General features: G+C 40.1%; 1 protein-coding gene across 1 annotated transcript in view; it reads left to right on the top strand.

Annotated features, from left to right (window-relative positions):
* The window catches only part of sox6 (SRY-box transcription factor 6), a 325,865-nt gene that overhangs the window by 297,441 nt on the left and 13,789 nt on the right, over positions 1-14,635 (top strand). Inside the window, 1 exon segment of the mRNA XM_052029327.1 lies at positions 2,777-2,885. Within this exon segment, the coding sequence (XP_051885287.1) occupies positions 2,777-2,885 (109 nt within the window).

Genomic DNA, 14,635 nt, shown 5'->3' with positions numbered 1-14,635 from the left:
ACATGTGCAATGGCATCCAAAATCATGCAGCACATGTCTGGATATTTCTCAAATTTTCTTATGATGTAGAAGGAGACTGTTCAGCCCTTGAGTCTATGCCTAGTTCTCAGAGCAATCCCATTCTCCTACTTATTTCCCGGTAACTATTTTCTCTTACATGCCCATCAACGCTACCCTGATATTTGTCCTACCCACCTACACTAGAGGTGATTTTCAGTAGACATTTAACCTCCCAACCACAATGTCTTTTGGGACGTGGGAGGAAACCAAGGTTCTTCGGGAAAACCCCATGGGATTATAGGCAGAATCTGTAAACTCCACACAGATAACACCAGAGGTCAGGATTGGAGGTCACTGGAGCTGTGAAGCAGTGGCAATATGCAAAAGTGCAGGCCACTCTTGCAGAAACAAGTTGGCATTACAAATGTCAGGCCTGCTTCAGCAGTACTTAATGAGTGCCTGTCTAAGAAGGCCCCAGTATGAAGATCAGCACTGAGAACTGGTACAGTTAGCTCTGTTAGGGTCTGCCATTACAATGCAAAGTGGACCATCCCTCCCCTCAAACCAATTGCAGTGCAGACAATTTTTAGACTTTAAGAGAATCTAGGGATAGGGCGTTAGTGCTAGAAGGTAATACTAAGGTAAGAGATCAGCAGTGGTTTTATCTGAAAGGCAGAGCAGCACAAGGGGACAAGTAACCTCCTCCTGTTTCTACTACTATGTATTCACCCCACCTCCCAATTCCCTGACCTGATACTGTACACCCAATCCTCTCCCTCCTTCCTACTCACCCTCCTTCATTCTCCACCACAATGCAGCCCCCAATCCAGACCCGTGCTCCTGTGAAAGGCCAAAAGGAGGATATGCCTTTGAGAGTGTTAAACAATCATGGCCTGTTCTAATGCCAGCATAGAAGAGTTCCTTGGCCAAATGTGGCCTTGTCTGTTTCCATTTGGATCATTGTTTGCCACTTGATGGGGTGTCACTTAATGGGATGCAAGGAAAAGCAAGGTGGTTTTCCAACAATGGTCAAGGAAAATTGCTGACCAGTTGCTTGGGTCTTAACTGGTGCAAGAGCCTAGATTTATAAATGTAACATGTGTGCAAGTGAAAGGGAGAAATCACTTGTTGAAATAGACCTATTTGGCATGCACTTCAGAAAGAATACCATTGATTGTGGAGGTAGGGAGGCAGTACCGACTCAACCAGAGCAGTGTGGCATTCAAAAGCCTGGATGGTCAGAATCTGTTTGATATTGATGAAAGTATTTAAAATGTCTTTCAGAAGCAGTGAGAAATTGAAAGAAGTTTCTCTGCACTGGGTATATGGGAGTGATGTTAAACTGAAATTTTTATTCTAATTGGGATAGTGTTTTCTCACTGTGGAAGGGGTATTTTCTTCCTTTTTCCTTTCAACAATAAAAAACACGTACTTGGAAATTGGACTACACCAACTTCTGTTGCACTGACTATATACCAGGAAAAGCATTAATGCTTACCTGGACTCCTGGAAACACTACATGAAATTGTCCAAAAATGGATGAAAGGTAGCACTATATTGATGTGATGGTGCATTGTGTGATATACTCTTTTTTTGGTAAGTTATAAATGATTTGGGGTTTACTGTGGTCAAGGCAGAAGGGATGGAAATATTCTTTATTTCATTTGTTGAAGGTTTACAAGTGAACTAATTAAGGCTCTCGCTGTTTAGTTTCTTAATGGAGAGGCATCAACTATATAATACTTGTCCATTACTTGCATTAATTGGATTCTCTGACTGTGCGAGACCATAGACACTGCTTTACCAAACTGGCAAACAAGCAATTCTATAGCAATGCATAAATTAACAGATATTCAAAAATAAACCACTGGGAAAATAAAAATAGCCATTACTCCACACTTCAAGTGATGCTTCTTGATTCTATCTGAAGCAACCCCACTTACACCTATGTTTCTGAGGGTGCTTTTAATTTTTGAAACATAGATAGGTTAAGGCAGTTAGTACAGATTGTGTTAAACAGTGCTCCTCTGTAGTACAGAAATGGTTGGAAAGTCAGTTTGTCTGCAAACTCTGTCAATGAGGGCTTGGTCACAGCTAGGCCAATCAACTTACTTCCAGGCAGCAAGACTTACATTTCCTTAGCCATAGAGCCAGTTGTAAATTAGGAACTCTGGCCTTTGAGTCTGACATGCATCACACACCAGAAACACCTCCTGAGATCAGTCTTAATGCATACCACAGTTTAGAATCATACAATCACACACCACAGAAGGAGGCCATTTGGCCCAGTGAGTCTGTACTAGGTCTATACAAGGGCAATCCAGTTAGTCCCATTCAGTTCATCCAAAGTGTCTCTGCAACTCTATATTCTCGTGAATGAGACTTTGTATTAATGACTTTCAAAAACAGTTTGAACAGCAGGCAATGCTCTAGCCTTGTGAAATACATAACCCATGCTGGAGAGAATCTGTCACTCCATTCTCAGCTCCTTGAGCTGCTATTTTATTGCCTTAAATGTAAGCAGATCTGACATTTAATATTGTTTCACGCTTATGGAAACCATATCAACAGGTTTTCCCTGTCCTGAAATATTGCAAGCTATTATGTTATCTCATTTGAGTTGGAGACAACTAAGAAGTAAAACACCAACTCATATCATTGAGGATAAAACAAGAATATGTACAACAGTAAGGGCTGGATGCAGATCCAGCAGCACTTAACTCTGCCAGGATTGACACAAAAAAAACTCACAAAGTTATTGGTTCTTTTTGTGCAGGAACGGGTGCCCTTTGAGAATCTTGCACAGCAGCTGACGGGAAAAACAGGTGAAGATGTGAAGGTTGGTCCAGGGGTCATTGACCTCACAAGGCCAGAAGATGCAGAAGGTGAGTGGGTGACCCTAAGACATAACAAAATCTTCTTTAACGAATTCAGTGAGTAGTCAAATAAAGTAAATTTATTGTTGGTAGTTTTACATATACTTTTTTTCCATTATTCTTAGTTTTTTTGCCATGAGAATCAATAGCAGCTAACTTACTGCAATTATTATTTCATTCATTGCTTCATTGTAAACATTTTAGAAAATTGTTATGGACAACATTTGAAGAGTAGTTCAGGTTTAAACATGTAAAATGAATAAATATACCTCATTTGGTATATTTCTAGATGTGCCTGTGTGAAGTCACACATGTGCCATCTGATCTGATGTAGGAAACTTGAATTATCACTCCTCCAGGCATTTCCAAAGCAATTGTGAGATTTCGGAGTCAAGTGTAGTGCAGGCAGAAGATGCTGTTATCACTTTTTACATTAACTCCAAGAAGAAACCCAGTGAATCTGGACTCTGACCCAATTCCTACATTCCTAACTGATCCATCTGTCTACATCCCCTCTAGTTCATGGGATGCAATACTCTGTACACTTACAATGGCTTACAGGGGTAACAGACTACTGCTTTCTGGATGTTAGTGAAGGTTAATGTATCTGAGTTCTGTGGAAGTTATGTGTTGGGAATTTGTTAGGATTGATCTTATGGGAATGACACTGCTGACACTCTTTGAACCTTCTGGGAGTAATGCATTTCTTATTGTCCAGTGGATAAATCCTTTTAAATTCCATGTACTGTATGTCCTGAAACTGTCATAAGATAGGAGGAAAGAAGAAGAATATTTGGATCTCTAGAATAAAAAAATCAATGAGTTTCACATTCTTCTCAAATCTTTCAGATTGAGCATATATTTTCCAAGAGAAATTTGCAACAACTCCTCAATTGTAACATCATTTCCTTGATTTATTTACTAGACTCTTGATATTACTAAGTGTATTCCTGAAGCAGAGTAAGTCTAGAGGGCAAGGATAATTGGGCTAGGTGCACAGATATAATTTGGTCCATATTTAGAAGGCACAGTCTTTGATTTTACCAGGACACCTGGGATGGTGAGCAGTTAAAATTGCAAAAAGTAAGTCACTTGCCCTGTTCCTACTTATGAGCAATTTAATTCTGGAGCTCAGCTCAGGAACATGATCCCTGTAAGTGGATAAAGGCCTTATCAATAAATCCAAAAGAATCTAGTTGCATCACTTGACCCCAGCACAGTTCTAAACGGGCAGCGGTGACAAGCAGTCTCTCGCAGATGCCAACACATCTTTCTCTACCCAAGTGGGTTTGACTGGCTCAGCAGCAGTGAATGTTTTTGGGTGCAACTGCATCATTGGAAGTTCAAGTCTCCAATTTCCCCACCTCACTTCTACCCATGCCACTGGCCAGTGGGATCTCAATGCTCCTCACAGAAACTTTCCACCAGCTGTGCTGAATCCACTAAGGGGGACACCCTTAGAAATGGTTGAGTTAGTAAATCATTCATGGAAAGCACTGTAAGGATCATTGATTGGCACACAAAGCCACTGATTTCCTACAGTGTTTCCACCTTGTTTCCCTGGGTTCGTGTGAATCTCCTCAATCCACTGCAGCTTTCCGTTAGCAAGATTCTGGGGGGTAGCACAGTGGCACAGCTGCTAGAGCAGCTGCCTCTCAGCTCCAGCAATCTGAGTTTATTCCAGACCTCCAGAGGTGTCCATGTGGAGTTTGCATGTTCTCTCTGTGAATCCCAAAGATATGTGAGTTGTCAGTTTGCCCATAATGTGCAGGTGAGTGGTAGAATCTGGGAGGCGGGGGAGGGGAAGTTGATGGGAATGTGGGAGAATAAAATGGGAATAGTGTAGGATTAGTGTAAATGAGTGCTCAATGATCAGCATGAACTCAGTGAGCTCTTCCTGTACTATTTGACTCTATGACACTATGAAAACATATTATTAAAGTAATTCAATAGAAACCATGCAACTTGTTAAGCTGTTTCTTTTTCTAATTAACCAATTGTTTCTCCAAATAGAACTTACCCTGACTAGTGCTTCAGTCAACTAACCAGTCTGTTTTGTCTCGTATTAGGATGGCTGACTCTCCTTGCTGAATGTAAAGCCAATGGGTGGAGGGTGGGAGTGGAGAAGAGAGAGCCTCATTGGAGAGCTTGCAATACTTTGTGTTAGTGTGAAACTCAACAGCTGAACCCAAGAGCTGTGTCAGGTTCCTCAGCTGACTGTAATGCAAGGACTCCACCCAACTAAATGGGGACAGATTTTCTGTCCCGTTAAACCAGTGGATTAGTCCATTGAGGAGTGCCGCAGAAGTACTTATCCTGTTCATCTCTGTCTTGTTTAAATAGCTATTTCTCCTTATAAAGCACCTCAGCTCCACTATCTTCAAAAAAAAGTACATTTGGAGCTCTAAGATTATTTGGAGGCTCAGAGCCAGATATTGTCTTTCTGACTCCCCTTTCGTTGGAGTAAAACCCAAGCATTTGCAGAGAATTTTGAAAATAAGGACATTATATTTGGGCAGCCAGACCTACTTACTGATATAGACCAGTGAACAAGAAACCACATCACTGGCCTTGGTGGGTAGGGTGAGTGCTCAGCCCATGTGAGTCCAGAGAAGTAGCAGTTTCTCCCTCTGGTGGCAGCGCTTATATCTGATACTGTTTTAAGGGTACTGATGTAAACTGTCTCCTTGAGTAGGTGTTGGTACCTCAGTGCTCCTTCATGTTCTTCGCGCCCCTCTCCTTCTCCTAAAAGCTGGGACCACCATTGTTGGCAGGGTTGTACAGCAGAGGCAATGTCTCCCTCTGTGTTCTCAAGCTTCTCTGTTCCTCGGGTCCTTTTTATGTGCCTGTGGGTATCATTTGTTGCACATTTTTAAATCTGTCTTTGTGCTTTTGTATGTGCTTTTTCGGTGTTTACACATGTTCACAACCCTCTGTCTAGTCTACGTGCCTCTCATGTGATTGCACCTCCAGGTGTGTGTTTCTTGAAACTCATGTCTTTTGTCTTGTGCATGTCTTTGTCTCTCTCACTCTCAGTGGAAAATAGTGCTATCACTCAACCACCGATTAAACATCTCTCCTGATTTTCATTTCTATTGAATCTAATATAGTCTGTGCACACTATTGAATAAAATTATTACCAGAGTGTGAATTTTATAGATGTTTTTGGACTTATTTTATACATAGTGTAGACAATTCTTATTTTCCAACTGTGTATAATTATCATTGTCTTAAATTTTCAAAACTCTTATTACTATTTTATCAAATTACTGTTCCTATTGGTTAGACAACTGAGTAAAAATATGCTGCACATTCAGAGCAAACTCAAACTGTAATATAATTTATTTTCTTCTTGCAACATTTAGGTGTAAACTGTGGGGAGTACTTGCATGACAAAAGCTACATCTACTTTTGTGTTTCTCATCTGTAACTGCAAAGAGAAACAATTCCTCCCGTGCCAATATTTGTCATGCATAAATATTTGTAACAGTTACCATGGTAGTTTAGAAAAAAAGACAAGAAACAGTAAATGTTGAAAGTTACACCGGGAACAAGGATAAATATTTCTGGACAAGAATTTAAACTTTAGATAGCGTGTAGGTGAAATTTTGGAAATGTTATCACACAGAGTGACTGTGGTCAGAAGAGAAGAGTAAGATTTTCCTTCATTTTCAGTCAACCGTATGTCACATGCATCAATTCATCCCACAATCATTAGGTCTATTTTTTAACTGCTCAGATGTAAAACATTAGCAGATACCACAAAGGCTTCAGTGAGGTCTTTTGTTCTCTTCCATGTGGTGGGTTTGCAGGTCCTGTGCTGCTTGGGTAGCGTGTTTGCTTTAGCTTGCTCTGTCGGGAGGGGAGGGGGTAGGAACACAAGACATCTAAGCAGGAAATAGACTAATCCAAACGTGGTTTTCAACAATATTAGACAAATTTTAAAAGGGACTGATTATCCATTACGATGGAATTGACTCCATATGGACTTGGCAATAATAAGTCTATTTTATCCCCCAGGTTTCAATTGATGGTTCAAATTTCCTCCTGTCTAAGAATTCATACAGAGGGAAATCTTTAACATTCTCAACGATCATGGCTGTTGATTCCACTTTAGAATACAAACTTGTGAAACCAAAAGCTTTCCCTTTTCCTCTTAATGTTACAATGAGGGAATATTAATTTACGTAATTCAATGAGCGTCTTGTTATTCAAAAACAAAGTGTGATTCCTTTCTTGGCCAGCCAAACGGCATGGATAGAGTGTTACCTAAAGTGCTTCGTTACAACAGCATAATTGTTCCTTTGCTCTACAGGGCTACTCCCCTCCGCGCCTGTCCTGAAGGTGCTGACTCACATGGCGTTTACAGCTGCCAGCCATCCTCAAGTGGTGTATCTTTCCAGTGAGCCTGACTAATGAGTGGTAGCGAGCTATTCAATTATGACAGCCATTGCATCCAGTCCTGGTTCAGTGCTCAGCCTGTAATTTTTCCACAAGCACACACACTTTCATTTAGGGGTCACTGGGCAACAATTAAGACAGGGAACTCTGGCTGATTTTGTTTCCTCCTCCTTCCCAGTTACGATGATTTGGTACCACCCGGGTGGAGACCAACTAACTTAGCATGAATCAAGGATCAGAAACGGAACCTGACTGTTTATGGGCCATTTTGACTTCGGACAGTTAATTTAATAGCTGAGTTTTAAATTCTACAATTTTAATATGCCTTTGACATAAGGAAGTGATCCTTGGAAACAGTGAATGGCAAAATATAACCAAATTATCAATTCCTATTACACAAAGGTACCAAGTTAATTGCTTAAGGAACAGTTAGGTACCTCTCAATTGCATGCAGACTGTTTGAAAAATCCACAGTTTATTAATCAATATTTTAATTCCCAATTACTGCTTTTTGTCATCTCCGAATGTTATATTATGATTCCAATTGAAAGCTGATTAAGCATATTTGAGTGGATTTTGTTAAAGACTGCAATCTGAAAGCTTTTGAAAAATAAATCCTTAAATCAAAATATAAATAAATAACATAAATTGGACTTTGGCTCCAAGGCAAAATTATACCGATGCATTGTAAATGATATATTGTCACTTAAAAGAAATGCTATTACTTTTGCTGGACCACAACAGCTATGATTTGAGATGGTTACAAATCAAATGTACACAACACATTGTTCAAAGTGAATCATCCTTAGGAGGGAAAAAAGCTGTGCTGTGCTTTTCTTCAGAGAAAAGTTTCAATACTGAAGTAGATGGAGAAGAATTAGGCGACAGACATCAGCAAATTATTCCTACATTTACTAGCACTGGGCCACGTCTTGAGCTCTTGCGTGGTTTGAAAACGGGAATGAACACTGCTAAAAGAAAATCAAGAAAGTGAAAGCTCTTTCCCCTTTTTTTATTCATGGTAAGAAGGATGGCATTTATATCCAATTATTAATTACTCTTGAGATTTTGGTTAACATGCAGCTACAGCAAGTAACTAAAAAGACAAGGAGAGGGGGTTAGCCTTTATTGCTAGAGGGGTGGAGTGCAAAAATTGGGAGGGCTTGTTACTACAACTCAACAGGGAATTGGTGAGTTCACTCTTGCAGTACTGGGGACATTTTTGGCCTCCTTATTTAAGAGGGATATGCCTGCGGGTGCAGCAAAGGTTCACTGGATTGATACCTGGAGTGAGGGGTTAACTAAGAGGAAAGATTGAGCAGATTGGGCTATACTCTAGAGTTTGGAAGAGAGAAGTGATCTCATTGAAGCATTTAACTGAAGAGGTTTGGAAGGGGAGATGCTGTGGGCATACTTCTCTTCATGGAGGAGTCTAAACCTAATGGACATCGTCACAGTTAAATGTTTGGCTCTTAAGACTGAGATGAGGAGGAATTTCTTCTTTCAGAGATTTGTGAACCATTGGACTTCTCCACCCAAGGTAGCTATGGATCCCATGTATTAAAATATATTCAATGCTGTGATAGACTTTTGGGATACAAGGGAATCGAGACTTATGGGAATCAGGCTGCATGAGGCCAAAGGTTGGATCTCATTGAATGACGGAGTAGGCATACAGGGTTACATGGCCTCCTCCTGCATCTACTTCTTATATTCATATATCTCATGAGCCACCTTCTTCAGCTGTTGCATTCTATTTGGTGAATATACCCAGTGTTAGGTTCATGGCTTTTGGCCCAGTGAAGATTCATATGTGTTACACATTAGGATGGTGTGTAACTTAAGGGGGAAATTGGAGATGGTGGTGTTCCCATTCATCTCCTTCAAGGTGATATGGGGATTATGGATTTGAGAGCAACAAACAGTCTGCTGGAGGAACCCAGCGGGTCGAGCAGCATCTGTAGGCAGAAAGGAATTGTCAACGTTTCAGGTCGAAACCCTGCATCTGGACAGTCCTGACCTGATGCTGCTCAACCACTGAGTTCCTCCAGCAGATTGTTTGTTGCTCCAGATTCCAGTATCTGCAGTCTCTTCTGCCTCCTCATGGATTTGAGAGGTTCTTTTGAAGTAACCTTGGCTTGTTACTGCTGCACATGTTGTAAGTGGTACACAATATGACCACAGTGGAGAGGGTTGAATTTATGATGGAAGAGAGTCAAGTAAGCAGGCTTCTTTGCTCAAGATGAGTTCAAGTTCCTTTTGCTCTTGAGGCTACACTGATCCAGGCAGATGGAAAATATTCCATCATATTTTTCAGTTACGCCTTGAAGAAGATGAAAAGCCTGAGGGAATTAGGTGAGCCGTGTATTGCCACTGAATGTTGACATGATAAATTATCTTTTGTTGGAGGTGGTCATTACCAGGCACTTCAGTTGCACAGATGTTATATATCATCTATTAGTGCAAACCTAACCCTATCCCCAAAGCCATCAAATTGAGTGGATAGAGTATGCAAAATCCAGCTCAGTGTTTCAGTGTTATATTGCATGACTAGCAGTTTAATAAAGATCCAGTGATGAGGGTATAGCATCTAAGAGTGATTGAGCTTAAATGAATCTTGTTCTAATGACAGCATTCCAGTGAGCCACAAGTCCTGATCCTTGCATTGGCCTGTATCTTCTGCCTCCTTTTCTTTTCCCACAAAGGTCTTTGAGGTGCATCGCCATCTCTCACTGTCATCAGCATTGTGTAGAGCAGGGCAGACCACCAACATTCTGGACCCTATGGCTGGTGCATATTGAAGGTGCTTCCACACCTATTATGGTTCTTGATGTGCATCTTCAGATTGACAATAGCTTTCTCAATGAGATTTCATGTTGTTCAGTGGCTCTGGTTCCTGAACTTTATTAACTGAATTCCAAAACAGGAATTTCTCAAAATTTCTACCATTAGAGAAAAGCCATTTACCAAAAATCAAATCCTTTTAGAATTTTCACCACTAATCAGAGGTTTTGAGCTAAACTCTACATTTATATTTAAGATGATTCAAGCAAAGCTTTGCTTTCTCCTGACAGGGCAATGTAATATAATTCTGTGCTATTGGCTTGTGCTACTTTAATATGAATTTCAGTGTGAAGATACCTGCAGCATAACTGCAGCAATGAGAAAAGGTCACCACTATTCTAAAACTTAGATTAAATCATTCTCTTCGAAGTGTGTTTGTTTATATTCTTTAAATTTCCCTCTTCTCTCATTACATTGTTTCCCGAAGCTGAACAGACAATGTTTGCGTGAGTGTTAATTCTTTTCAGGAGCCCATTTCACACACTGGATTCCTTTGTGACAGCCTGTCTGCTGTGGCACAAAGACATAGTCAAAGATCAAGTGAGGAGTTTTGGCATTTGGCTGCATATATCAACCACTTCAAGTGTGGGCCTGCTTTAGACAGGTGTGATTAGGTACTATAGTTTTAAGGACATTTATATTTATGATCCAAGTGAGGAGTTATTCAAAAAAAGATTCCAACAGTGTAAACACATGCTGTAAATCAAATTCTAAAATAAGTTCTGCTCGTAAGACTTACCAAATGGAATAATATGCCTGTCAAGTATTCTTGTTTACATATAGGCTGGAATTGAAAATCCCCATTACCTGACCCTAAGGTATGAGCAATTTGTACCTGTCAGTGGACCACTCACTCGCTTATAATTTACGAACAGAAAAAGCATATTCTTTATAATCTCACTTATGCTCATTCAAATAAGCATAACACAAACAGTTATCATACAGGTTATGTTCAGATACTATGAAATATGTCGAAGGGCTCCCCTTGCACAATGTAACTGGAGTAATTTCCTGTTAATTTATTGTGGATTATCTCTCAATGGATACATAATAGGCAACATCACAAGTGTTAAGTTTTCTTTGCTGTTTATCACCAAATTGGCAATGATCAAATCAAGGAAAATCTACACACCAGCAGAAAACAATTTTTTTTTACATAGTAGCAGAGATGGATACATTTTTTGTGATTTTTTTAAAAAGATTTTAATCTAATTTAAGGTTTCAGGTATAAGCTATAAAACTTGACGTTTAAAGTAGACATCAGTGTTCTGTGATTGTAATCCTTAAATCTGCTTTAGTGTTTTCCACCCAAGTTTAACCACACTTTATAAAAGCATTGGGTCTAAATTGTATTGTATAATATTTGACATAACTACATTAACATGTTTGGATGAAAACTCCGTCCACCATTTAAATGTTTTTATTAAAACAGAACTGAAAGGAATTTCATGCAGCTGCATGATTGTTATAGCTCCTACTATAACACAGCAAAATTCCAACTCTTGGTGAGCTTTGACATTTACCATGCAATCTGAGTCACTTAGTTGTAGGTATCTGTTATTTTTGACTGTTCTGACAGTTTGGGGAAAGCAGTTTATACATTTCTGTACATTTACCTCTGCATTATTCATCTTCAGTGGTGTGTTGATAGCAATTTACAAAAGTCAGGCTCTATATTGTGATGCAGCACTCAAGAGGTTAAACATTGTTAGAACAACTGGAGTCTGGCAATTACAAAGTGATTGAATAGTTTTAGGTATCACAGGCACGCATGTGACTGTAGATAATACAGGCATGTCAGCACACACTGCAGGAGGGTGTAAAACTAACTTCAAATGCCTTTCTACTGCTTTCTTAATCAAGGACAATATATCTAAATTCCTACAACAGAATTTTCTATTTAAATTCAAATTCACTTGTGAAATCTAAAAGGACCCATTGCCAATCTACCTTTAAAGATCTGATGATCATGATGTTGTGTCTGCAATGGCCATGAGTTGTTTGGATGTTAACTATTATTTGAAAACACATTATCTGAATCTGTGCACTAGCTTGAACTCTTTCCTTTAGTAAAAAGAAATCTGAAAGGTGGATGATAGACACCTTAAACCCTATAACCTAGAATTTGGACCCATTTGCTCTTTTTGTATGTGCAAATATACAGAAAAAATGTTTGGTGCTTGTTTGTAAGTATTGTGCAGATTTTCTATTAAAGTTCTGCCCATCGGGCATTTCCTGTCCTGATCATCTTCAGCTAGTATCATTTTCCAGTTGTGTATTGCATCCTATTAACGTGCAAGGTGACTTACCAACAGAAATTGGATGAGAATCCAATTGGATTTACGACCTTCCATAAAACAAGGAGTACATCACACTGAAAAAGTGAACCGTGGAGGATTTAAAGTTCTGCTCTGGGACATTTTTGATGTATTTTACATATATTCCCACCACAATCCCCCCACATTCCCTCTCACCTCACATTGTTTCAAAGCATTAAAAATCGCAATACCAGAGGCAATGAGCACAGATCAGAGCATCTGTGCACTGATATCGTCAAGTCACAGATGCCTAAGTCTGTGTCACAGATGCTGCCACTGCCCATGGCAACTGCCCCTCCCTGGCACATTCGGCCCCATCCATGTGTCGTGGAGTCTTCATCTGGAGACCCCTGGGTCATTACTTTGCCTCCCCACTTTGGCACGATTTTCCTCTCCACCCATCCCAAAGATTACTAGCTCTCCAAACCTACACCAGCCAGGCCAAATGTAAAACTGGAGTCCCCAATTCTTTGAAGGGCAATTCCCAACCAGGAGGTTAGGAGAAAAAATTGCAAGTTAGTTTATTTACTTTTATTGATGTTATTTTAAGGTTTCTTATTTTTCTGGACCATTGCTCCAGTTACTGTGAATTCGAATCTCACCAGGACAGACAGAGTAAAAAAACTGTTAAAGAAGCTTCCTGACTTTGACAAGAGTCAAGTCTCCATGGTCAGCCTCTCTTCCACCAAAGACAGTTGTTCTGGTGTGGGATAGCCAGCCTCAGTGGTATGGGAATCCTTACAAGACTTCACTGGTCACCATCCAGGTCTGGAAGATCAGATAGTTCAGCCTTCCACATCTTACCATGGTTTGGCCACGATTGGAGTATTTTGGCCAGTTATGGGAACTACACCTTAGGAAATATGTAAAAATTTTTAATGAGGGTGTAGAAGAGATTTACCAAAATGATTCCAGGGATGAGGGACTTCAGGTATGTGGACAGACTGGAGAAGCTAAGGTTGTGAGGAGATCTAATAGAAGTATTTGCCATCAGGAAGTTACACACAGGAAGTTGAGTCAAGAACAAGTAGACATAGAATGAAAATGATTGGCAAATGGACCAGAAGTGGTACCAGGAAAACATTTTTGCACATCGAGTGGTTAGGGTCTGAAATAGTGTACAAGGGGGAGTAGTAAAGGCAGATTCAATTATAAAGTTCAAAAGGGAGGTGGATAAGTATCTGAAAGGAAGGGCTGCTAAGGCCAAGGGAGAGGTTGGGGGAGTGGGGCTATGTTTATTGCTTCTACATAGTACTGGTAGGACTTGGTGGGCTGAATGGCCTCCTGCTGTGCTGTAACCATTCTGTGATTCTCAGGGTGTTACAGATGAAGTGCCAAATCCAGATTGATTCATCTCCGGGATTTTGACCAGACAAAGTCTAGTATTCTCCTCTTTCCTTACAAAAAGGGAGAGCATGACCGAACAGTAAGGGAATGGTTTTAATTGTACTAATGGAACTTTGCTGATGGACAGAGGAGTTATCTCCTGTCCTGGCCAATATTTATTTCTCTACACTTTGGTATTTACATGGCGATATTTTTAATCAACCTCATTAAAACAAATTATCTGGTCAATATCATGTCGCTGGTTGTGGGAGCTTGTTATGGGAAAATTACCACACTATCCATGCTTTAAGGTACTTCATTGCTTGTAACGTGCTTTGGGACTTCCTGAGGTTGTGAAAAGCATAATATAAATTCAATGCTTTTTCTTTCTACTAGCTTTAAATTTCCTCTGCATTCCTCTGATCATTTGATATTATTTTAGCAGAGGATCTGTAAATGTTCAAAGAAATGGCCGAAGTGTCATTGATACCGTTTCTCCAGCTTTCTGCAGATTTTCTGCTCAATTCAGTAAAGGCAGCCAGGAGAACAGCTGATTACTGAGTTGTGATCTGTGAATCAGTGAATCGCAGAGGCAGATTGCCCAGTGTAATGCTTGGGGGTGGGGGAGGGTGGGGTCACAGCATTTGTGGTTTGCAGCAAAGCTGTTGCTGGGAGGATAACAATGCATGGGCCTGGAGACAGAGACTCTGTTGACACATGGAGCTGGCAGAGTTCAACTCATTTCTTAACCATAGCAATTACTTAACTAGTCAAGAGCCAGAATTCTGGACCACTGATCCAGTAAATGTGACTATGAAGTCCCACTTTGCAGTTGGGGTACTGAAATTTAGGTAATTAAATAAATCTGGA

This window comes from Pristis pectinata, chromosome 14 (assembly GCF_009764475.1).
Source record: "Pristis pectinata isolate sPriPec2 chromosome 14, sPriPec2.1.pri, whole genome shotgun sequence".
Taxonomy (NCBI): domain Eukaryota; kingdom Metazoa; phylum Chordata; class Chondrichthyes; order Rhinopristiformes; family Pristidae; genus Pristis; species Pristis pectinata.
The sequence above is the reverse complement of the archived record's forward strand: the minus strand, read 5'-3'. Positions and strand labels throughout refer to the sequence as shown.